At 37.4% G+C, this 26,588-nt stretch overlaps 1 protein-coding gene across 7 annotated transcripts in view; it reads left to right on the forward strand.

Annotated features, from left to right (window-relative positions):
• SMG7 (SMG7 nonsense mediated mRNA decay factor) overlaps positions 1-26,588 on the forward strand; it is a 76,684-nt gene that overhangs the window by 16,811 nt on the left and 33,285 nt on the right. For 4 of the 7 annotated variants that reach the window (XM_047754428.1, XM_047754431.1, XM_047754430.1 and 1 more), the window contains exons 2-5: positions 9,329-9,467; positions 20,709-20,740; positions 23,388-23,505; positions 25,240-25,372. In XM_047754428.1, coding sequence (XP_047610384.1) covers positions 9,352-9,467; positions 20,709-20,740; positions 23,388-23,505; positions 25,240-25,372 — 399 coding nt within the window. In that variant the 5' untranslated portion in view covers positions 9,329-9,351. The remainder of the gene's footprint in view (positions 1-9,328; positions 9,468-20,708; positions 20,741-23,387; positions 23,506-25,239; positions 25,373-26,588) is intronic. The other 3 variants (XM_047754429.1, XM_047754433.1, XM_047754432.1) reach the window with 1 other exon arrangement.

Here is a 26,588-nt window from a genome sequence, read left to right on the forward strand (position 1 = left end):
ATAAAGTGAGTTTTAAAATGATGTAATGCAATATCAAGCTAATAAAATAACTTCCAAGTTTCCTTCTTTCCTAAACTTGTTACTTCCACTGTTTCTTCATACCTAAGATGACAGTCTTTTCACTATTTTTGGCAACTGATGTGAAGCTACAAGTGATGGCAAAAATGTGTCATCATGAGTAAATTCTCTCCTATTTTATTATTTATTTATTTATTTATTTATTTTTACTTTTTAGGGCTGCATCTGTAGCTATTGGAAGTTTGCAGGCTAGGGATCAAGTTGGAGCTGCAGCTGCCAGCCTATGCCACAGCCACAGCAACGCAGGATCCGAGCTGCTTGTGCAACCTACACCACAGATCATAGCAATGCTATGTCCTTAACCCACATCCTCATGTTTACTAGTCAGGTTAATAACCTGCTGAGCCACAATTGGAACTCCCTCTCCTATTTTAAATGCTAATAGGGAACTGCTTTCATTTGTGAGGATTTACTTGTTTTTGTGTTGTATTTAGAATGTGTGTAGTCTATGCTGATTTTGTGGCCATACAGATATATCCTTTAATATGTCTTTGTGAAACTTTGAAAGGAAACCTTGAGTTACTAGCTTTTATTTTTAATTATTTTGGTATGTTATTTTATGATTTTATAAGAAATGTTTTTAGGAATCATTTTGACCTATTTGTTGTTTGAAGGGCTTCTTTTTTTTCTTTTTTTTTTTTTTAGGACTGCAAACCTGAGGCATATGGAAGTTCCCAGGCCAGGGATCGAATCGGGACTGTAGCTGCTTGCCTACACCACAGCCACAGCAACGCCAGTCCCAAGCCACGTCTGCAACCTACACTGCAACTGACAGCAACTCTGGATCCTTAACCCACTAAGCAGGGCCAGGGATCAAAACCTGTGTCCTCATGAATACTAGTCAGGTTCGTTACTGCTGTGCCACAACAGGAGCTCCTAAAGGGCTTCTTAATAATTATGCTCTAGACCCTCTGCCTTATGAGTCATGGCTTAGCTTCCAGTCACTTGTAATTTGGTAATACTAACATGCGTTTTGTTTTTTCAGTTCTAGTATTGAGGCTTGAAAGAGTAGCAGGTTTGATAACTTCAGAGAGAGACTGCTGGTTTGTGCTTTTGACGTGATTACTAATAAGCCAACAGTTTCATTTTGTGCTGGACACTATTCCAAACACTGTTGATTAGTTCTGAGTCCTCACAGCAACCATATGAGGTATTATCGGCTTCATTTTATAGAAGAACAGAGAGACAATATAGTTAAGTCCAGGGTGGTACACAGAGTAGCAGAGCCATGATTTAAACCCAGAAATCAGGCTCTACAATCCATGCTTTGAACCTTTTAACGTATGATACTGCCTCTATAGTTTTAGTTTCTTACTTACTTAGAATTGGATTATACAGTTTTGCTTTTGTTTTATTTGTATGTTTATGTAATATGTTTACATAAAACACAGTATACATATCTCATATATGTATATATAGCCTGAGCAAACTTTTCTCATCAATCTCAAGCTTCCTGATGCCTTTAATATTTGTAAAATAATAAGGGAGAGAGCAGGGTAGTGCCCCAGAAAACTCGTTTAACAGGAGGAGTAGGGAAAGTTTGTTTTCCTTTTAAATTTGAAATAAATTAGACTGCTTCAAACTATCTCACTGACTAGTTGGCCTGCTGCTCACTATAGCTGCTCTTTTTAAAGTTTCCATCTTCGGTATTGCTGCTTAAGTACAGTCTATTTGCCAGGACCTTGGGGATACTAAGAACCAGCTACTATGGGGAAAAATAGTTCTGACCCACAAGGACTAATAGGACAAGTGGAGAATGACTTGCCAGTTTTTGTAACTTAAGCACAGAAAACTGGAGTTTCCTTTTCCTTACTGACTTGGTAGAGCTATTACATAGAGATGTTCCTAGATAATAAGTAACTTCAAAGGGAAAATTCATTGTGACTTTTTAAAAGTAACGGATTACTAAAGTTTTTATATGTGGCCTGAGGTCTTTGAATTTGCCATTTTCCTGCTTAAACACATAGTTACCTGAAATTGACTAGGACTGTGGTTTACTGAAGAAAAAAGGCAGTCTTCCTCTACTTAACTCACAGTCTAAACTTTTTCATGTCACTTCACGTTGTCTTTGCAATGTTCCTTCTTGCAGAAACTCTTTCTCTGAGTCATCTTAGAATTTTCTCAGGTAAATGACCAGATGTTTCTCTTCTTTCTTGGTCACTTGACTTTGTTCACCTTTGTTCCTCTGTTAGCATTTGAGGAAAAGGCTTTCTCTTAATTATCTTGGTACAACTTCAGAGCAATACTTAGATTCAGTAAATGTTGACTAGTAATGTATGAGATCATACTTGCTGCCAGCATTTTATCTTTTTATTGAGGTATAGTTGATTTATAATATGTCTCAGGTATACAGCAGAGTGGATTCTCAGTAGTTAAAGATGACTCCACTTATGGTTATAAAATGTTGGCTGTTCCCTGTGCTGTACAGTATATCCTCGTAGCTTATTTGTTGTATACATAATAGTTTGTACCTCTTAATCCCCTATGCCTGTCTTGCCCCTCCCCACTTCTCTCTCCTTTGGTAACCACTAGTTCTCTATATCTGTGGTCCTCTTTCTGTTTTGTGTATATATTCGTTTGTATTTTTTAGATTCCACATATAGGTGATATCATATAGTGTTTGCCTTTCTCACTAGGCATAATAGCCTATAGGTCTGTCCATGCTGCAAATGGCAAATTTTTATTCATTTTTATGGCTGAGTAGTATTCCAGTGTGTGTGCATATGTGTGTCTTTATGCATTCATCTGCTGACAGACACTTAGCTTACTTTCATATCTTGGCTATTGTAAATAATGCTGCTTTGAACATTGGGGTGCAGGTATCTTTTCAAATTAATGTTTATACTTTCTTGGGATATATACCCAGGAGTAAAATTGCTGGAACTTAAGGTAGCTCTATTTTCAGTTTTTTGAGGAACCACCGTACTGTTTTCCACAGTAGCTGCACCAATTTATATTTCCCCCATCAGTGTACGAGAATACAAGAGTTCCCTTTTCTCCACATCTTCGCCAAATTTGTTATTTGTGTTTTTGTTTGTTTGTTTGTTTTCTATTTTTAGGACTGAACCTGCGGCATGTGGAAGTTCCCAGGCTAGGGTTGAATCAGAGTTGCAGCTGCCAACCTATGCCACAGCCACTGCGATGCCAGATCTGAGCTTCGTCTATAGCTCATGGTAATACCAGATCCTTAATCCACTGAGCGAGGCCCCTGTCCTCATGGATACTCATCGGGTTATGTAACCTGTTGAGCCACAATGGGATCTCCCTTTTGTGGTCTTTTTGATGATGGCCGTTCTGACAGGTGTGAGGTGATACCTCATTATGGTTTAATTTGCATTTCTCTGATGATTAGCAGTGTTGAGTGTCTTCTTGTGACTGTTGGCCTCTGTATATCTTCTTTGGAAAAATGTCTATTCAAGTCTTCTGCCCTTTATTAAAATTGGGGTTTTGGGTTTATATGTATATATATATAGATTTGTATGAGCTATTCATATTCTTTGGAAATTAACCCCTTGTCACATCATTTGAAATGAGTTCTACCATTTCTAGGTTGCCTTTTTGTTTTGTTGATGGTTTCCTTTGCTGTGCAAAAAGCTTTTTAGTTGAATTAGGTTCTGTTTATTTATTTTTGCTTTTGTTTCCATTGCCTTAGGAGACAGATTCAAAAAATATTGCTCTGATTTAGATCAAAGAGTATTCTGCTTATGTTTTCTTCTAGGCATTTTCAGGTTTTCAGTCTTACATTTAGATCTCTAATTCATTTTGAAGGGTTTTTTGGTATGTGGTGTGAAGTATTGTTCTAATTTCATCTTTTACATGTAGTTTTCCAGCACCACTTATTGAAGAGGCTGGCTTTTCTCCCTTGCATCTTCTTGCCTCCTTTGTCATAGATTGACCCTAAGTGTGTGGCTCTATTGTGTTCCATTCATTTGTGTGACTGTTTTTATGCCAGCACAATGCTGTTTTAATTATTGTATCTTTGTAGTATAGTCTGAGGTCAGAGAGCACCATTGCTCCAGGTCTTTTATTCTTTCTTAAGATTGTTTCTGCTATCCAGAGTCTTTTGGGTTTCTATACAAAATTTTAAATTATTTGTTTTAGTTTGATGAAAAATGCCATTGGTATTTTTATAGAGATTACACTGAATCTGTGGATTGCCTTGGGTAGTGTAGTCATTTTAACAAAATTAATTCCTCCAGTCCATGAGCACTGTATATATTCTTTTTGATGTGATTGTTAATGAGATTGTTTCCTTAATTTCTCTGACAGTTTGTTGTTAGTGTAAAGAAATACAACAGATTTCTGTATATTAATTTTGTATCCTGCAACTTTATTGAATTCGTTGATGGGCTCCAGTGGGTTGATGGGTTTCCTTAGGGTTTTCTGTATATAGTATCAAGTACTGAGACTGGGCATCCTGGTCTGGTTCCTAATCTTTGAGGAAATGCTTTCCTGATACCTTTACACTTCTATAATTTCTTCAAACATCTAACATCACGTGCAATAGCGAAAGGCTGAAAGCATTTCCTCAAAGATTAGGAACAAGACAGGGAAATTATATTGATCTTTTAAAAGAATCAGCTTTTGGCTTTTGTTTTCTGTGTCTTTGTGTTCTGCTTTTCATTATTTCTTTCTACTTAATTTTGGTTCAATATGCTCTTCTTATAGCTTAGGATAGATGCTTAGATCAGTTCGGGAACTCATGAACACTGCTTTTATTGAATCCTGCACATTATATTTCCATTTTCATTGCATTTAAAATATTTTCAAATTCCTTTTGCGATTTCTTTTTTGACCCAGTAATTATTAAGATTTTTTTTTTTTTTCATTTCCAAATGTTTGAGGACTTTTCCAACTCTCTGTATTGATTGTAGTTCTCTGATTTTCGTTCTTTTAAATTTCTGGAGACTTTTTTTGTGGTTCAGCATATGGTCTGTCTTGGTAAATGTTCCATGTGCACTTGAAAGAATGTGTATTTTTCTGTTGAGTAAAGTGTTATATAATCACCGATTAGATATGTTTGGTTGATAGTACTGATCTAACATTATTAGTTTTCTGTCTCAGTTCTGTCAGTTACTGAGAAAGGAGTTTTGAAATCTCCAAATAATTGTAGACTTACTTATTTTTCTTTTCTGTTTGTTTTTTTTTTAAATCTCTTCTATTGGTTTATTAGTCATGTCCCTTTTTCTCTTTCCATTGAATCTTTCCCCTGTTGTTACTTACCCCATTACATCCCATAAAAACACATTATGTATATTCCATCTTAAAAACTTTTCTGATCCTCACATCTCCCTCTCCTTTTCAGATAAAGGTGTCTAGACTCAGTTTTACTCTCAGTTCCTTTCTTCCTGTTTTCTGTTGAAGTCAGTCCATGGGCCCCTGCTTCTCTGCCCAAATTGTTCTTAACATGATCCTTGGTGATTTCCACATACTGAATCCAACAGTGGGTTCTCAGGCATCATTTTACTTATTGTGTCGGCAGCATTTGTTGATCCTACCCACTTTGTTGAAGCTCTTTCTTCATTTGGCTTCCAGGACACCACAAAACTTCTGCATATTTTCCTCCCTCCCCTCAAGCCATTAGTTCTCAGTCATTTTATTGTTCCCTTGTTACCTCTAGCCTGTATATGTTGATGCTCCCAAATAAATTTCTGTAGTCCAAACCTTTCCTTTAAATGTCAGGCTCTTTAATTAACTGCCAGTATATATTCATGTGGGTGTATAATATCTTAAAGTTATCGTCATTGTAAAAAGTAGCAGCAAGTGGTTATATAACACTGTGTGCCAAGCACTATTGTCTAGAGTGAACTCTTCCCCCTATGCTTACTTGTATTATCTTCCTTTTGCTAGTAAAAGGCAAATCCCCATGAACCATTTTTGGTTTCTCTCTCTCTCTCCCTCCCTCCCCCTCTCCCTCTCCCTCTCTCCCCTTCCTCCCTCTCTTTTTTATTTCACTCAACAGACGCTGTTGGTTAGAGTCTGGTCACATCTTACCATCTCCGTGCTGCCTACTGGTCCAAGCCAGTGAATGCTCAACATAGCAGCCAGGTAGAACCTATTAAGATCTAGGTTAGGTCATGGCATCTCTTTGCTCAGAATCTCCAAAGGTGTCCCATCTTTCAGACTATCTAGGTCAAGTTGGATGACTCAGTCATCCTTTGGCTCAGCCTGACCTGAGTGGTCCAGGATGGCCTCCCTCAAATGTCTGGACCCTCAACTGGGATGGCTGTGATAGGTGGGAAGACTTGTTTTCTCCTCCTCCTAAGTGGTTTGTCTCCTCAGCTCTGTAACATTGTGATGAAATTACAAAAGGGCCCAAATGCACAAAAACTTTTCAAGCCTCTGTTTGTGTCACATTTCCTAAAGATTGTTGGTCCAAGTAAGTCACGTGGCCAAACCTTGGTCATTGTGTGAATAGAATTCACAATGCACAGGTGCCAGGAAGTGCGTGATTCGTTGGGCTCCATTAATATAATAATCTTCCATAGGCCCTCTGTGATCTGTATCAGGTTTAATTTGTTAGATTATTTGATTTTAATGCAGCACCCCTTTATTTATATACTATAGTAATTTACATATGTTTTTATTTTGTTAAGGCAGGCAGTATCTTTAATATTGTTGCTGGCAGAGTTAGTTAACTTGTTGCTAACCCATGTTACCCTCCTACTCCAAATTGGGAAGTTGTACTTAATTTTTCCCTAACCTAATTTATAACCTAATTTATAACCTGCACATTGTATACAGGGCTGTCAGCTGTTTTTTTTCCAGTCTAATTTATTCTCCCTGTTACCTATTAGAGGATATAGTTATACCCGTATTTTCTTCAAATGGGCTCTTTTGTACTTTGTCATGTCATGCTGTTCCTATCTCAGTTATTTTTCTCTTATTCTTAGCATTTATAGTAAGTCTGGTTTTTTTTTAATAATACTTGTTTTAATTCTAGTGCCTACTTATTTTTGCTTTTATGTCTTTTATGTTCCTTTTGTTTGGAATTCTGTTAACCTTCACTTAAAATTTTAAGTATGTACAAGCCTTGATAACTTCTTTAAGGGTAGTCTTAACTGACCATTTATATTTTGAAATAGTTTTATTAAAAATTGCCTTCCTTTTATTTTTCCTTTTACCTATAAGGCATTTAGTTATTCATTTTTAATGTGTTAAATAAGTAGTTTATATTATCTTGTATTTTATTATTTCAGGAAAGCACAAGGGTTGTTGTAAAGAATGCTTTTTTTTTTTTTTTTTTTTTTTAAGCATTAGGTCCGGTAGTGTTGAAAATGATTGTTCTGGCATACATCATCTGATTGGATAATCTGTAGTGCAGGAAACGTGTAAAGCAACATCATCGTAGTGAAATGAGGGCTATCATAGAGGTGGACAGTAAGATGCACTGGGAGCGCTTCGCCAAGCCAAGTCCCTGTTATAGGAAGTGCTGAGCCTTAAAATACAAGAAGGGATTAACCAGACAAAGAGGGAAGAGGGCAGGCATTCCAGGTTGAGTGAAAGAACATGAGTAAAGATACTGAGGGGCAAAATAGCAAGGAACTAAAAATAATTTAGTTTTATTGGGTCGTAAAGTGTATAGTGGGAAGCTTTGGAACCTTACATGCTATGCTAATGAGGTTTTGTCATGAGGTATTTTCTCCTTTTCCACTGAAGTACAACTAAAGTTGCAGATGATTGAATATGTGCTTTTGAAGTATAGAGACAAAATCCATATAGACCTACTGTATGTTTGAAATTTCTCTTAAGATTGGTGTTCTATGAATAACTTTGTTTTCTATAATTGCTTAACATGCATTCTTCAATTTCATAACTTTAACATGAGGTTAATAGTAGCATTTTTTCTTAGGATTGTTAGGAAAAGTGATAATACCTATAATGATGACAATAACAATAGCTAACAGTTTTCGAGGGCTCACTTAACAAGGGACAGTCCTTGGTTTTTTATTTCTTTTATGTAATTTAATCCCCAAAACATCTCAGTAAAGTAGGTACTTTTATTATCTCCTTACTTCTGACAAAACTAGAGCATAGAGAAATAATTTTCCTAAGGTTACATAGCTAGTAAGTGGCAGAACATGGCTTGAACCCAGTCAGTCTGAATATAAGATACTTAACTCTACTGCATTATACTCCCATTCTATGAGTTCAGGTGTGTAGAACATTTAGCATAGAATCTTCCACATAATAATTTTAAGCAGTTTTCAGCATTTTAAGCAGTTTTAAGTATTTTCAACTTATTTTGTCCAGATCTTTGCGTTAAATTGATGTCCCTAAGAAATTGTGCTGTGTTTTCCCTGTGGCTTACGTTATTCTCAGCATGTCTTTTTTTTTTTTTTTGGTCTTTTTGTCATTTCTTGGGCCGATCCCACGGCATATGGAGGTTCCCAGGCTAGGGGTCGAATCGGAGCTGTAGCTGCCAGCCTACGACAGAGCCACAGCAACGTGGGATCCCAGCGTGTCTGCAACCTATACCACAGCTCATGGCAACGCCGGATCCTTAACCCAGTGAGCAAGGCCAGGGATCGAACCCGCAACCTCATGGTTCCTAGTTGGATTCGTTAACCACTGAGCCACGACAGGAACTCCATCAGCAAGCCTTTGAATGCAGTGTGACTCCCAAGCCCATTCCTTTAACCACTACCTTCTACTGCCTCCTCTTTCCTTGTTGGTCTGTCTCCACATTAGGATTTAAATGTGTGGTAAGAACTATAATGTTTTGTTAATCATTGTGTATCTAGTCCTTAACACTGTATCAGGCACTTAGCAATGGCCAAGTCATTGTTCAGTGAGTGTTATGAAGATCTGAAAACCTGCCATTTTCAGCTGTCTTAGAATTTAAGCATTATTTATACCATCTATAACTGTTGTTTAATTGCTGTACATGTTTTTCCTTCCGTAAGCAGTCCAGTTTGGACCAACCATCTGCTGCTGTCTACAGGGTACTCTCACCTTGGTACTACAAGAACCCTGCCGGGTAACTGGTATCTGTCTTGTAGAGGCCACTCAGCTTTCAGACAGAGAGGGAAATTAGGGTAACACCTCAACCCCAAACTAGAGTGTTAGAAATAAACAAAACAGTATGTGTTCTAAGAAACTAAATATAAAAAGGAGTAAAAGCTTTGATATTTTTTCCTTTGCCTTTGACATTAGATCATTTCAAATAAAAAGAAAATAGTTTAATTTTCTTTAAGGGGTTCTCTGTTATTGTGGGTTAACTCATATTTTCCTCCTCTCCTCTATCTAGAATGTCTTAAACCATTCTACCTTATGAGAGATTGGATGTTCTTGCAGATAGTCATTGTGGCAGAAAACGTTTCATTTAAGTCCCAGATGAGGACCGGGAACTTGAAATCAGAGGAGCATCTGAAATCAAGTAATATTAGGTAGGATAAAAATTACAAGGGATTTCTACATGTTTGTATTCCTTTTAGAGACATATTTTAAAGTATTCATATACTGTGTACACTGGTAGAAGAATTAGAAGCTTTCTGAAGCATTTGATGTTGGCCAGGATGGGGGAGGGAAGTACTAATTTTTTTTTTCTTTTACTTATGTGGCTTCATAAGAACTTCGGCATGTTTACTTTGTCATGTGCATTTATATCTTACAGTACAAAGAAAATTTTTAAACATTTACTAAAGTAAATTTAAGAAATTTTATATATGTAGTCTCTCAATATTTATGATAAACATAGGGACATGTGATTTATCTTGTAGATTATCCTTGAGAATAAAAATCCCTATGTTTTGGGTTATTTATATAGCAGTTTGTTTGAGTTCAGGAAGCATCAGTTCTTGGTTCTGAATGTTAGCCTGGATTCAGTCAAGCCTCCTAGGCATATGATGGTGTGCAGGAGAAACCTTCTGTAACCATGCAGTGAGTTGGTAACTCTTGTCACAGCACCTTGCCTCTGTTCACATGGCAGAGTGTGAAGGTGCTTGACTGTAGAGGTGGGATGTTTAAATGAGAAGTGATAGTTGCCCCTAGAAGTTGATACCGTGATAGTGACATCTGTAGCCAGGCTATTCCAGAAGACCTCCTTGTGAGCTCTGAAGCCAGATTGCAGGGTGGAACCTAAGCCCTGCCACTTCCTACTTGTTTGACTTTGGGCAGGTCGTTTAACTTTTTCCTGATCAGAAAAACGGGAATGATATTATTACTTACCTAATAGATTTCTTATGCGAATTAAAGATTTAATAATATATGAAAGCTTGTGAACAGGACCTGGCAAGTAGTAAATAATCAAACTATTTTTATTTTATTTTAAGCTTTTGCTTAATTCTTAGCAGATGAATCTAGAGTCTATAATCAGTTGCCATGGAATTTCTGTGATTCATGGTTTGCTTGATACATTATCAGGTCCAATTTTTAAAAGGTATTTGCTTAAGTTATGTAATCAAAACTAATGTTTGGAGAGGAGAAAAATGTGTCATCAAGTCCAATTTTTAAAATGTGTTCAAGTTTTATATAACCAAAACTAATGTTTGAGGAGAAACAAAAAAAATACAGTAGTATAAATTCTTTGCAATCTTTATGTATCAGCCTCTGGTTTTCTTTTCTTTTTTTATTTTTAAAAATATTTTTATTTTTTCTGTTATGGTTAATTTATAATGTTCTGTCAATTTTTGCCGTACAGCAAAGTGACCCAGTCATGTGTGTGTGTGTGTGTGTGTGTATGCATTCTTTTTCTGACATTATCCTCCATCATGTTCCATCGCAAGCAACTAGATATAGTTTCCTGTGCTATATACATGCAGCAGGATGGTTTTATTTTCTTTGCGTACTAAAATGTGGTCATTCTGACATTCAAACAGTTTCTCTTTTGCTACTTAGCATTGCGTGGTGGTAGATGACCTAGGACTTTTGACCTCCACCTCAGAATGTTGTCTTCCACAACCTGGCGTGTTGCTCCAGGAAGGATCCTGTGTCAGTAACCAGATTAGCCAGAGTGGCCACTGAAGTATTCATGTCACAGTCAGACTACCTCTCCCTCTTGAAGTTATCACTTACATTCTTTTATGTAACTTACCCATTGTCTTATTTATTTCTCACAACAACGCTGAAAGGGATGTTTGTATCCCTGCTTCATAGATGAGGAAATGAGGCTTCTTGGAAAGAAACTCTACTAGTATCAAAGAAACCCCAATTCTGACCTAAGTCTTTTTTGTTCTGTATCATTTTATGTTACATAAAATTGCCGTCTGTGTGATAACACATTTTACTGTTTATTAATTCAACAAAATTTTGGTGAACATCTGTAACATACCAGGCATTATTCTAGGTGTTAAGGACATAGCCCTGAATGCTATCTTCTCTGTCACTCCCAGTGGCTTTTCTCTTTTACTATAGGTGTCTGTCTCTATCCTATACTCACCCATACTGTATTGAAATTATTTGTATATATCCATGTATCTTCCACTCCATCTGAGTTCCTTAAAAGCAAGTAGTACCCACTGTCATTAAGCCTACATGCATATTAGTGTTAATTTTTATTTTATTTTTTTGCTTTTTAGGGCCACACCTGCGGCATATGGAAGTTCCGAGGCTAGGGATCAAATCAGAGCTAGAGCTGCCGGCCTACACCGTAGCCACAGCAACACTAGATCAAGCCACGCCTGTGACCTACACCACAGCTCACGGCAACCCTGGATCCTTAACTCACTGAGTGAGGCCAGGAATCAAACCCACGTCCTCCTGGATATTAGTTGGATTCGTTTCTGCTGAGCCACGAAAGGAACTCCTTAATTTTGATTGTTTAGAGTAAAAATATTTACCTGTTTTAATTTGTACTCACTAGTTATATTTCCTTTTTTGAATGGTCAGTTTGGTCCTCTGCCCATTTATTTATTTATATCTTGATTTAATTTTCATGTTTTTCCACTGTCTAATCCATATGGCATGCATCGCTTTTTCTCAGTTCTTTTCTTTTCCTTAAGTAAGGCTCCCTTTCCTATTCGTTTTGTAATTATCCCAAAGATTCACCATTCTCAATCTCCCTATTACTTTCAGACACTAATCTGATCACCTACTTTATCTATGAATTTGAGGCCATGTTGCAACAAATTCTCTGGACATCTCTCCTCCCTGCACTACTCCCACATTTTCTTAGCACATTTCTAATTTTACCTTTCGCCAGTTACATTTGCCTCTTTTCCAAGCCAGTCTTGCCTCCTGTCTTATTATTCACATTCTCGTGTCCCTCCATCTCTTCCAGAACCACACTGTATCAGGTTTTTTTTCCTCACTTGAATTTACTCCTTTCTCCTAGCATCTTCTTCATTCTAAACATGCTCACGTCTCTCCCATTGAAAAAAAGAAACTTCTCTTTATTTAATGGCCTCCTTCTCTTCCTCTTCACAGCCCAGCATCGTTTGTTCCTCATTCTCCCTGCAATTTGACCTTTTTTCTTTCTCTGACAAGGCTATCACTGACCCTTATTTCACCAAATCTAACACGCTTTCCAGTCTTTATAATACGTATCCATTGCCTTTGATGTTGTTGACTCTTCCTTTTTTACCTTTTCCGTACATCCTTCTTCCCTTGCCCTCACATACCTGTTAGGTTCTTCTTGGTGTTATTCATGGGCTATCTTTCTTTTTTTTTGTCTTTTGTTGTTGTTGTTGTTGCTATTTCTTGGGCCGCTCCCGCGGCATATGGAGGTTCCCAGGCTAGGGGTTGAATCAGAGCTGTAGCCACCGGCCTACGCCAGAGCCACAGCAATGTGGGATCAGAGCCGCATCTGTGACCTACACCACAGCTCACAGCAACGCCGGATCGTTAACCCACTGAGCAAGGGCAGGGACCGAACCCGCAACCTCATGGTTCCTAGTCGGATTCGTTAACCACTGCCACTGCGCCACGACGGGAACTCCTGGGCTATCTTTCTTTTACTGCCCCTTAAAAATGAAGATAGGGAGCTAGCATCACCCTTCTACCTTTCTCGCTTTCTAGCTTTCTTGGCAGCTTACATTTACTCTGGTTTTAACTACCATCGGTTTGCTGAACACTCTAGACTCAATGTCTCCCCTGGGCTTGACAGTGCTTGCACACCTCCACTTTCTCATATACCCACATGTCCAAGCCAGCAGTCTGGCGATGATTTTAAACTGTTCCCTCTGCTTTATCTTTCCTCCTGGTGATTTTACTTCTAGGTATTTCTTAAATCTAGGCTTTTCCATCTATCCATATTGTCACTTCCTTGCTTCCAGTGTTCTTTAAAAACCCATCTTGTTGTTGTAATCTTTAAAAAGTGTACCTCTGACAATGCTGTGCCCTTCCTTAAAACTCAGCACTGATTTCCTTTGAGTTTAAAGACAGAATCTGAGCTCCTTAATATGTCATACAAGACTTCACGGTCTGCTATCTCTGCCTTGATTCTCCAGCTCATCTTCTGTAGCTTCCTACCCTGTGCTTGATGCATCAGTCTACCTCCTTCACTGACTTAGCTTTGTTTTTATTGTGAGTTTTTTTCTTTGCCTGGAAGAATAACTCCATCTCATGCTTTGAGATTCCTAGATCAGAATTGGCCCTTCATAAAACTAGGTATACTTACTCAAATAATATAGATTGTAGAGTGAATGTTGTAATATAGAGCATTGGAATGTCAGGAGATTTGAAAATTTATGACAAACTATAAAGTGCCAAACCAAGTTAGTACTTTTATTGTCTCTTACTGTGCAAAGCTTTTTTAGGAGCGGCATCTTCCCTAGATGTTCTTTTCTATGTGAAATTCAATAGTAGAGCAGTATGATTTATTTTTTTTCCTGATCCATATAGTGAGACTTAGTGATATCTTAAAGATCTGAGTGTGTACATCTGTGTGCATCTCCATGTGTAAGTGCACACTAACCTTATAGTGTTTAGTGTCTGGCCTGTTATTGAGCACAAATAATTATCACTAGGCTATTATGTTTATCATCATAACTAATGGCTACTGTTATCTCAAATACTGCATAGTACTTTATGAAAATAAATGAACAGATTATCTCGAAATATAACTTGGTATGGCTTTTATTTAAAGTTCCAAGAAAATTACTCTAGCCTTGCCCCCCAAAATAAGAAGCAGATTCACCTTTCCTTAACCTTGAGTTTAGAAGATACTGGCTTAGAGTTCCCTGGTGGCTCAGCAGGTTAAGGATCCAGAATTGTCACTGTTGTGGCTCGGGTCACTGCTGTGGGCACGGGTGTTCAATTCCCTGGCCCTGGAACTTCCTCATGCTGCAGAAACAGCTCCCCCGTGCCCCTCCCCCCCACAAAAGATGATGATGATGATACTGGCTTACTCCTATGTTCTGCTTATAGGAGGAGGGGGTTGGGAGTCCAGGTAGAAGAATCCTCCAGTGTATCTGCCCCTAATTTGGAAATATCTTATATTTTTAAGCCATGTATATTAATTTCTCTTATTAAGAGAGATTATCCTAAATTTGTTACCTTGCATTGCTATATCAGTGCTGTGTATATATAATCAGGCTATTTGTTAAAGAAAATAACTACTAGTTTTTTCCTCTAGTGACATTATTTTAAAAATTACCATAAGATGTTTAACTTTTAGAAGCCCCAGTTCTTTGGGGCTATTACTAGCAAACATTCTCTTTCTCCCCCCCACACCTTACAATCTTGTATAAGAGGGAAACTATGATGCAGTGGTTGGGAGTTAGCCTCTGGAATCAGTGTGTTAAAATGCTACCTCTGCTACTTACTAACTTGATGACCTTGGGCAGCATGTTACTTAACCTCTATCTCCTTGGGTTTATTCGGCTATAAAGTGGGAACAATAATAGTACATAGTGAGGATTAAATGATTTATCGAAAGCCCTTACTTAAGTATCTGGCAGTAGTAAGGGCTAAATATAGTGTTAGCTATTTCATTATACCTAGTGCATTAGAATACAGTAAATGTATTTATAGATCTTGATGATTATATTGTCTCTAAGAATATAGTTTCAGATTGTTAGCTTTAAACATATTTGATTATCACTGAATGTTTCCAATTTTATTCAGCCTTTTAATGACTTTTTTATTGTTTGATAGAAGTGCTTGATTTCTTATTATTTGTGAACTGAGACAATATATTTAGTATTTTGAAAGCTTTATTTTATAACTGTAGTGTTATTTTATAACTTTAGTAGTGTTATTATTGAAGGTGTGATTTTAATCCTTGGGTTCTTGGTTCATTCATTCTTTTCATTAATTCCTTCATCTTAAAATAAGATTAAAAAGGAACCCGCCATTGCCACACCTTCTAGAAGACAAGGGGAAACATTTAAAAGCTATAATCTCTTTGTATAAGCATTGGCTATAACCTGTAATACTCATCTTTAACAATATTGGTCTGTAACAAAACCAATAGGTCAGTAGAGGTGTAGTCTTTTTTCTTTATAAAAAAGAAAAATAGGGAGTTCTCATCGTGGCTCAGTGGTTAACAATTCCGACTAGGAACCATGAGGTTGCAGGTTCAATCCCTGGCCTCTCTCAGTGGGTTGAGGATCTGGCGTTGCCCTGAGCGTTGGTGAAGGTCGAAGACGCGGCTTGGATTCTGCGTTGCTGAGTCTCTGGCGTAGGCCGGCGGCTACAGCTCCGATTAGACCCCTGCCTGGGAACCTCCATATGCCATGGGTCGGCCCTAGGGGGGAAAAAAGAAGACACACACACACAAAAATAGACAAGAAAAGAAAAATAATCAAATAGCCAATTTTGTGCTAATCTTTATGAAAGCAGTTGGTATAAGATTACATATTTATTGATTTGATTTCTTATATATTATACAGTTAGAAAAACCTCATAGTTTTGTATGGGTGGGAGGATAGGGATTCCTCTGCTTGGGAGGTAATTTTTAGCTTAACCCTCTCACTTATCAATGGATATTTTTGGTACACAGAAAAAAGAGGAATTAGTAGATAATGTTTATAAGTCTAACCATGTTTTAAGCAGTGTGCACATTAATTCCATCAGAAATATAGCATGGACTACAAGTACTAATTTTTGAATTACATGAGTATTTTTTTTTTTACATGAGACTATTTTTAACATAGTCCTTTGTGACAAGATTATGATATTAATGAATAAAGTACATCTTTACTCTGAGAAACTATTATTGATGATTCCTCATGTAGGAAAACAGTTTGGTTTAGGAACTTATAGATATCTGACTTCTTAATTTTTATCAAGTACTCCTTAGAGCAGGAAAGCCAAACCTTTCTGTAAAGGGGCCAGATAGTGATTATTTTAGGATTGGTGAGGCATGTGGTCATGCCTCAACTCAACTGCTCACCTTTGCTTTTGTAGAAGAAAACAGCCATAGACAGTATGTAAATGAATGCACATGACTGTATTCTAGTAAAATTTATTTACAAAAATTGATCCAGTGTGTAGGAGGGAATTTCACCCACAGACTGACCACTGTCCTAGAGTGTGAATTTTATTTCTTGTGGTCATTCTGATAAAAATCTCAGATATTATTCATTTTCTAATATGAATAATCTTTTTGTCTTTTTGCCTTTTCTAGGGCCACATCCACAGCATATGGAAGTTCCCAGGCTGTGGGTCTAATTGGAGCTGTAGCCACTGGCCTACACCACAGCCACAGCAACGTGGGATCCGAGCTGCATCTGTCGCTTACACCACAGCTCATGGCAACGCCGGATCCTTAACCCACTGAGCGAGGCCAGGGATCAAAGCCGAAACCTCATGGTTCTTAGTCGGATTCATTAACCACTGAGCCACGACGGGAACTCCTGAATGATCTTTTAATTTAAACTAGTTGACTTAAATGTTAGGGTTTATTTGACAGAGCACAAAACTGAACCTAGGCAAGTCTGTGTTAACTTTTTACATTGTAGAATTTTATTCTAATTTGAAAGAAATAAAAATAACTTGGACTTTGCAATCAGAAAGAACTAAGTTTGTACTTAATTGTACCTATTTCTTTGTAACAGTGGACAAATTATTTCACATTTCAGAGCTTCAGTGTCCTTGTTTACAGAATGAGAATCATAGTAGCTATCTCTCAGGGTTGTATTTTCCATTTAGCTATCTTTTCACTGTTTCATTCAAGGCAGAGTTATTTTAGTCATTAGCACAGGTGTCTTTAAGAACCTAGGAAAGAGCTGTGCACAGAGGTGAGCATCTCTTCCCTTGTCATATTGAGGAATCAGAACTGGAATTTCAAAATGCTTGAACATTTATGTCAGATAGTTTTTATGACATTTTTGCACTTTTGTTAGTATTTGGATTTTTAGTTTTACATTTTTCTTGCACAGATTTTAGTATATAAAAATGTAGAGTAAAATTTCAACCTTTGTTTACCAGTGGAAGCCTGCTCCAGAATTTGCTAGAAATTACAGTTCTCCTCTTACTGATGGCCTAAGCAGGTTATTTGGAAATAGGTCCTGTTATAGCTCTATATAATCTTCATTTGACTGGAAATTGGCAGATGTTAGTATACCAGCATGACATTTATTTATCTTTACAAGGAAATCTCTTTAAAATGAGAAAACAACCTTTAGACCCATGATCCTGAGTATGTCTTATATATACTGGAGTATGAATTTTCAGCTGGGATAGGGAAACATTGTGAAATACATCCTTTACAGCTTTGCAGCTCATATTAAAAGGTTATTGAATCCAGTGACGATACGTAAGTAGCACTGGCTATCTCAGTGTAAGTTTCATAAGTTAGTACTCTAGGGAGGGTTGGGGGGTAGGGAAGTTGTTTTGAAATTGGTAGGATAAGGTATGGGGTATTCCTAAGTATGATCTTGGTTTTTTTTTTTTTTTTGTCTTTTGTCTTTGTTGTTGTTGTTGCTATTTCTTGGGCCGCTCCCTCGGCATATGGAGGTTCCCAGGCTAGGGGTTGAATCAGAGCTGTAGCCACCGGCCTACGCCAGAGCCACAGCAACGCGGGATCCGAGCCGCGTCTGCAACCTACACCACAGCTCACGGCAACGCCGGATCGTTAACCCACTGAGCAAGGGCAGGGACCAAACCCGCAACCTCATGGTTCCTAGTCGGATTCGTTAACCACTGCGCCACGACAGGAGCTCCTGATCTTGGGTTTTTAAGACATAAAGCAACTACCTTGTGGAGGCTTTTGTTTTGTTTTTATGGCAAAAGTTTTAACACTCAGAGTGAACAGTGAAGCTTGGCTGTAATTTGATGTGATGTTACCTTTTAGGACTGAGTGTAGCTGTTTATTTGGTATTGTTCATTTGTATTGAGATCTCATATGGCTTGTGGCTCTTGTGGCAGCCTATTGAGATTCTTTTTGAATGCTTAATTTTTAAAAAAGAAATACCTTTTTAGGAGTTCCCATCGTGGTTCCAGTGGTTAACAAATCTGACTAGGAACCATGAAGTTTCGGGTTCGATCCCTGGCCTCACTCAGTGGGTTAAGGATCCGGCGTTGCCGTGAGCTGTGGTATATGTCGCAGACGTGGCTCGGATCTGGTGTTGCTGTGGCTGTGGTGTAGGCCAGTGGCTACAGCTCCGATTAGACCCCTAGCCTGGGAACCTCCATATGCCATGGGTGTAGCCCTAGAAAAGACAAAAAGACCAAAAATCTTTTTAAAAGCTAAGAAAAAGATTCATGTTATGTTTTGATGAAATTAAAAGTCACAATTGATATCAAATACTTAATAAATTATGAAAAATATAGTAAAAATTTTGGAATTTCTGAATGTTCTCTTTTATGTCAAATTTTGTTTTTAAAATGGAAATCTCTTAAGTTTATATATACTTGTTACCTTCTTAGAGCATATGAACATAATTTAGCCTTTTTCCTTTCTTCACTCAAAAAATACTTATTGAATGCTCACTCTGTGCTTGGCACTGTGCTAGTAGGCACAGAGGTTATGATGGTGAGAATTCTTATCTGCAATATGTACTGTGAAGCAAAAATACAAGTGCTCCGAGAGCATAGAACAGGAATATCCTTCATATTGTAGGGTTCAAGTTAAAACTTCTTGAGGAGGTAATGTCTCTGAAACAGAAGATGATTAACCAAAGGGGAAAGAGGTTTTCCTAGCAAGGGACTCTTCTTTATAAAAGCCCTGAGAGTAAGAGAGATGAGCACATTGGAGAAACCACCAGTCCAGGGACTGGAGCACAGAGATCAAGGGGGGAAGGAGAATAATGATTGAAGTAGAGCACACAGTCTCTTTGGAGTGCAGGCAGAGGACCTCGTAGACCACTCTAATAAAGACTTTGGGAGGTCCTGTTGTGGCTCAGTGGTTTAGAACCTGACATAGTGTCCATGAGAATGTGGGTTCCATCCCTGGCCTCGCTCAATGGGTTAAGGATCCAGCGTTGCCTCAAGCGGTGGCGTAGGTTGCAGAAGCAGCTTGGATCTGGTGTTGCTGTGGCTGTGGCGTAGGACAGCAGCTGCATCTCCCATACAGCCCCTGGCCTGGAAACTTCCATATGCCGCAAGTGCAGCTGTAAAAAGCAAAAAAAAAAAAATTTCTTTTGGTTTTTACCCTAAGAGTAGTGGGAAATCATTAAAAGGTTTTAAGTGGTAAGGTCAGATTTGCATTTTTAAAAGATCCCTCTGAGAGCAGTGGAGACAACAGAGTGAAATGTATGATACAAGAGTAAATGGGGAAAACAGTTTGGTGGCTTTTCAGTCAGTAGTCCAGCAAGGGATGGTTGGTGGTAATGAGAGTGGCTAAAGCAAAGTTAAAGGGAGAGCAGCAGGTTCAAGTTGTATTCAGTAGGTAAAATTCTTTAGAGTTGAGGTATTATCAGGAATCTGAGAGAACATTCTCGTTGATGACTTCCAGGTGTCTTCCTTACTGGAGAGACATGATACATTTGTTAAATTACAAACACTAGAAAGAGAACCAGGGGTGACTTTGGGGATGGGTTCAGTTTTGGACCTCAAAACTGGAAAATAAGAGAAGCAGCAGCCAGAGGAGAATCTAGGATAGAAAGTCTTAAAATCCATGAAAGACTGGGGCATGTTACATACTGTGAGAAGGATCTAATAGGGAAGTTTTTAAGTTACTGAAAGAGTGGAGAGGGTAATTAAAGGAGCAGAACTCCTTAAAAAGGCTAGAAAGAGCATACCTAATGGGAATTACTGATCTTATAGAAGAGGTGCAAGTACCTCTGGTGTACTTCTACTTGGTGTACAATAATACGAAAGAAGAGGGCTGCGTGAATGTACTATCTAGTAATTAGGCATTGTTTTTCCTGAGGTATGAGGCTGTCCTTTGTTGAGAAGAGCTGGGGCTAAGAAAGGGGCAAGAAATCAGCAGCTTGAGAATGGAGATTTGAATTAATAGTGGCTAGTAAATTGAAAAACATAGGATTTCCTGGCCTCATTGAGTGAAAATTGTTTATTTAATGAGTACCATTTAATGTTATCTTTAAACATACCATATTTAGAGATAAACAGAAAGTGAGTTCTACTCGGTAGAAGAGTTCATGATGACCCTTTGAGTTTGTAAGTAATGGCATCAGTTCACCAAGATCTAATGCTACTTTGGACATAAAAGCAGGGACACTATTTGCAGTGCCACAAATATGCTATGCAACCTATTGTCATATATGATTTCGCTCAACTTTTTGTGTGACTTATTTGGGTAGGCCTAGTTTGTTTTTAACTAATGTTCTTTTTTCCTTTTTTAGGCAGGCAGAAGTCCTGAAGGCTGACATGACAGGTATTGGCTGGCTCTTTTGTTTTTCACAACTTATTTTATACCATTAAATTAAGAGAAGTGTATCATCTTATTATACTACTTGCAGTACTGTCCTGGTTGCCAAAGGGAATGATAACTTACTATTTTAAAAAAATAGTATGGCTTGTCAAGAATTTTAAATAGTCTGTACTACATTGAGTTAAATATTACCTAATTTAATACATATAATTTTTTAGTTATTTTGTATCTTTTGGTTTTTAATAAAATTTTTTCAATCAAAGTATAGTTGATTTACGATGTTGTATTAATTTCTCCTATATAGCGAAGTATGTGTGTGTGTATTCTTTTCCATTATGGTTTATCATAGGACATTGAATATAGTTTGCTGTGCTGTACAGTAGGACCTAGTTGTTTATCTATAACTGTTTAATTTTTACAAACTATTTATCAGCAACTTAAGAGATACAAAAAAAATAATTCATGTACCATATTAAATACAAGTGTCTTATGGTTCATATCTTCCTGTTTATAATTCCCCAGTCTTGAATAATAGGTAAATATTCAGAAAAAAATATCTGCAGAAAAACTCTTGCAAATTGAAAATACTTGAAATTGAATGATATACCATGCCACTTTTCTTTCTCTCTTATCTTTTTTTTGTTTTGAGTAATAGCCAAGGTATTTTTGAAAGAATAATTGGACTTAGTTACTTAAAAGGAGCCAGGTGATTTTAACTCTGAAAGTAGGAGTTAATAACTGTGTAGTAAACAGTATGTTCTAACAGCATAACAGCAATATGCTCTTTAAAACCATCCTAAAATGTAAAAAAAAAAAAGTGATAATGCATCTCATTCTAGGTTTTAAAGACTTTAGTTGTGCAGTGAAACCCACAAAAAAGAGTTATTAAACTGTTGTAAGCAGCATACCTGCCAGAATTTACAGTGAAGAAGAAATGAGCTATTTAGATCTCTTTTTCTCAACTTCTAGAATTGCAGGCTAATGTTCTAAGAATTTGTGGCTAATCTCGTTGTCATCTTGTTCAAGAAAAAAAGGGGGGGACCCAAAAAACCCACTTTGTATAGGTTTGCTTGGTATATAGCACCTCCGTTCTTCCCATTGTTAACATAATTGTCTTTATCGTCCATACTGTGGACATCAGTGTCAGCTCTGAGCACTGGCATTGTAGCCATAATCTTCATTGTGTGACAGAAACTGTGCATGGAGTAATGCCAAGCAATCTATGTATCTTTTACGTCTTCTTAGGTCTGAACACTCTCAGAAAGTAGGCTTAGGGTTTGACTTTTATAGGGGACATTTGACTGCCCAGAAATATTAACTAAGATACTAAGTCTGCTCATTTAAATGGTGGTATGTCTGATAGGTCAGAGTTAATGATCCCTTGCAGTCCTTTGCCTCCCATTGATGAGTTGAAGCAGGGTTGAATAAATCTATAAATCTATTTATTTAGTCATTAAAAACTTAACAAGGGGCCAAGAACCTGATACCAAAATATAGACCCTATTTTTAGTAGCCAGCAAACTCTCGTGAGTATTGACTAATGTCTGGGAGATTTCTGTGTGCAGGATAGGATTGTGATGGTTGTAGAAACTTAATAGTAGATCTAAAGAAGAGTGAAGATTACACCGTTGTGCAGCAGCGAGAACTAAATGCAACCAGACAAGTTAACTAGCAGTCGGAAATTGATAATTGGAAAGTCTGTTAAGTTCTATTGAGGTGGCTCACTGTCAGTCATTGCACTCATAAGCCTTGTAATTGGAAAGCTAATGGGCCTTGTAGGACTCTGGCAGACACTTGGCCTCAGTTTGGCTTACATATAGTCATAGCCTGACTTTTGGATGTCATCTTGCACCCAGTCTCTCATTTAGCCTCTTGAGCAATTTAATCACTATCTGCCACTTGTTCTGATTTACATTAAATAGCAAGTATGTATTGCTCACAAAAGTATGTTGGCAAGTAGTCTACCAATGGTTAGGATAACATTCACTGTCTGGCCTCTACTGGCTTGCCATGTATGGGAGAGTGGGAGTAATAGCAGAATGCCCAGACTGCTGGATTGAGAGCTGACAGGAGGATTCTGTAAGGACAATTGTGAGAATGATTGAACAGAAAAAGAGAAAAGCTGCTTTGGACAAAGAGACACCATTGTGAGAGTAAACAGACCAGCTTGGTGGGCCATCGTTTCACATGGGGAAATTTATTATGAGGCATGTGGTTTCCTGTGGTATGAATACATAGAAATCTAAACCAAAAAAGCAGAGTTAGCCAGTCTTTTTTTTTTTTTTTTCTTTAAAGCTCTTTTCATTTCATGGTGTTATTTCAAAACAAAAAGACAAATGCAGAAGCATTTTAAAACAGATTTAGTCATTAGCCAAAAGGTGAAAGTCCCTGGAAATACAGCAGTATGAAACTTCTGCAGCAGGCAGAGCTTCTTTGCCTTCCCACTTGTATCTCTCACAAATGTCCTATCACAATAAATCTGCTTCTTTAAAAAGCAAACCAAACAAAACAAACTTCTATAGCAATCTGTGATATGTACTTAAAAAGCAGGTTTTTGCTTTGGGGAATGGAGAGAAACCGAATCATTGGTGTGGTATAATCATCTTAACTGTCTGTTTATCTACTGTTATGTTTTTGTTTTGTTACTCAGATTCTAAGCTGGGTCCAGCTGAGGTCTGGACATCCAGGCAGGCTCTGCAGGACCTGTACCAGAAAATGCTAGTTACTGATTTGGAATACGCTTTAGACAAGAAAGTAGAACAGGATCTGTAAGTATTATCACTTGGGATGTCCCTGTAAGATCAAGAATCACCATGATTTTAGAATAGAAGAGAACAATTAGATTGTTTCTTTTTAACCTTTTTCAGAGTAAGCTTTTTCAATGAAAAAAAAATTCTAATACTTGTGTGGTTTTTTTTTTTTTTTAACAAAATATTTGATTATTGGTTTTCCTTCAGAAACAGGTTTAGGTGGCAAGAGGAGAAATGTTTAGGGTTGAGTCTTATTAAGGTCTTTAGGCATATCAAAAACAAATCTTTATATATTTCAAGTACTGAGAGACAGTGTTTGCATTCTTTATGTTGTATTCATTCATGTATTTAAGCCATGATTTAAAAAAAGAAATACAAAGTAGGCTTTCTTTGACACATGTGATTCTGTAAATTTCTCCCAAAGGAAAATGTGTTTGCCTTGTAGGGAAAGTTCTTCCTATTAGTCAAATAAATAGGTATTTCTCTTTTTTTCCCCCTAATAAGACTAAAGAAAGATTTTGTGTATTTAGGCTATTCCACTCATTCTTTCTATGAAGAGTGAAATGGCAGATGACCAGATTCCCAAGTGAGTAAATAAATGCCTTTCATGGAAGGCCTTGCCTTATAAATTAGAACAAGGACATTAGCCTAGTAGAAAATTAAAAATCAAGAATATTCTATTTAATTATGCTTGTTACCCTAAGTTGTAGTGAAGATTAGTTCTTCCTATATTTCACACCTGATCTTTATATTGTTAGCAGATCTAGTAATAAAGTTTAATCACAACCACTCAGGATCCATATTTTTGATATTAGAGTCAAGGATAAGATGGCATCAAAAATGCTGAGGGAGTGATTGCCCTCATAAGTCCTTAAAAACCCCAGTGCCTCAAAAGAGTCTCAGAAGCTGCCGTTGTTAAAGAATTAGGTACTTTCCAGGTAGGTTGTAAACCCTTTATGTTTGCTTCCTTCAGTCAAGCCAGTAATATCTTCCCTCCATCCTAGTTCTGCTTTTTTTTGTTTGTTTCTTTTTTCCTCCTGTGATTTAGGAAGTGACTGTATTTCACTGTAACTGTATTTAAAGTGATTCTCTATACAATTTGATTAATGAAAGGCATTTTATAACAGGATTTTGGTATGCCGTATTTTAGCATTGTGTTGTTTCTTACTTTGAATTGTCAAAATTGAAGTGTCAAAAATGAGCTTATGTTTCAAGCTTTAAAGAAAATATTAACCCCAAGAGAAATAAACTATTAAATAGAAATAGAGCGGAGTTCTGTGGGAAATAAGTTTTAGAAAAATAAGAGATATGGCTTAATATTTACTAAAAACCTTTTTTTTCCCCTAGACATGTCACTTGATAGAGAGCAGTCAGTAATTTTTTACACAATGGTACAGTGTATGGAAACTTCTTAATAGCTTACTTTTACTTTGGTCTTGCCACTGTAGTTCTAATTTTGTACCAAGATTCCTAAATAGGCTCTAACTCTAGTAGCTCTAAAAGATTAATAACTGAAGCCACAGTCTGATTATTCGAACATTTGGTAAGTGTTTACTAAGGTCGGTTGTATTCTACTGCTTGTCTAGTCTTGTTCAAAGGGGAGCATAAAGTTATCTAAGTGAATAGCTTTAATGCAGGTTTACTGTCTAGTGTGTTATAATTATAACAAACAGTTCTTTCTTGTTCTCAGGGGGACCAGTGTCTGCCCAGTGAGTCACTGCTATACCAAATAGAATTACATTTTGTTTTCAGCTGGAATCATGCCTTTAAGAATCAGATCACAACACTACAAGGCCAGGCAAAGAATCGAGCAAACCCGAATCGGAGTGAAGTTCAGGCAAACCTTTCTCTGTTCCTAGAGGCAGCTAGTGGCTTCTATACTCAGGTGAGTTCTGCAGTGTATGCCAGTTTTCTTACAGTTAGTGGTGTATAGTCTCTCTGTTCACGTCTTGTTCATGTAAGCAGTGTGGTCCACCCAGGAGTGGATCACCTGTAATCTCCGATAAATAAAAATGTCCCAGATTGTTTACTGTAAGGTCTTTAAAACAATAAAGAAGCTGCTCTTTAATAGGTGATGGTTCACTTGAAGGTTGGAGATATAATTGTGTGAATTGAAAAAGTGTAATGAGAGCAGTGTCTTTGTAGAACAGTAGCAGTAATCAATTACAGTTTGTATTAGAGCTAATATAAATGTATGGGTATAGTCATTATGAAAGTAACAACTGGAATTCCCTTGTAGTGGGTTAAGCATCTGGCGTTGTCACTATAGTGGCTCGGGTCGCTGCTGTGGTGCAGGTTTATCTGGAGCTTAAGATGCTATTAAACCACCTAAGAAATGGAATACCTTTTTCCTTAGTTTGAATAATAAGCTATAAGTTCTCGGTGGCACAGTGGGTTAACGGTCTGGGGTTGTCACTGCTGTGGTGCGGCCTCAGTGCTTGGCCCCAGAACTTCCACATGCCACGGAGGCAGCCAAAAATAAATAAATAAATGAAGAGATGGATATATTAATAGATATGAGTTTTTTTGGCTTTGCTATTATAAAAACATGCACACTAATTTCAAAAGATTTGAAAATTATATAAAAAAATTCATTGCCCTCTCAGGATAAATTACCACTTTTAATATAATTGCTTACAGTGTTTTCATATTTTTATACATGGTTGTACATATTCATTGTTATATCAGCTTTATAAACATACTACAAGTTTTTCCATGTGTTGGTAGACAGTTTGATAAATGTCTTTATGTATAAGGCATTTTTTCTAATATTGGGTTACTGCCTGAGGTTCAGTTCTTTATTGGACAGTGAATTAAATGATTGGATAAGTGGGGTTTTATTTATTTATTTATTCATTCATTCATTCACTTATTTATTCATTCATTTATTTTGTCTTTCTAGGACCGCACCTGTGGCTTACGGAAGTTCTCAGGCTAGGGGCCTACACCACAGTCACAGCAACACAAGATCCAAGCCACGTCTGCAACCGACGCCACAGCTCAGCTCATAGCAACACCAGATCCTTAACCCACTTAGCAAGGCCAGGGATCAAACTCACGTCCTCCTGGATACTAGTCAGGTTTGTTACCGCTGAGCCATG

The sequence above is a fragment of the Phacochoerus africanus genome, chromosome 11 (assembly GCF_016906955.1).
Source record: "Phacochoerus africanus isolate WHEZ1 chromosome 11, ROS_Pafr_v1, whole genome shotgun sequence".
Classification (NCBI taxonomy): Eukaryota; Metazoa; Chordata; class Mammalia; order Artiodactyla; family Suidae; genus Phacochoerus; species Phacochoerus africanus.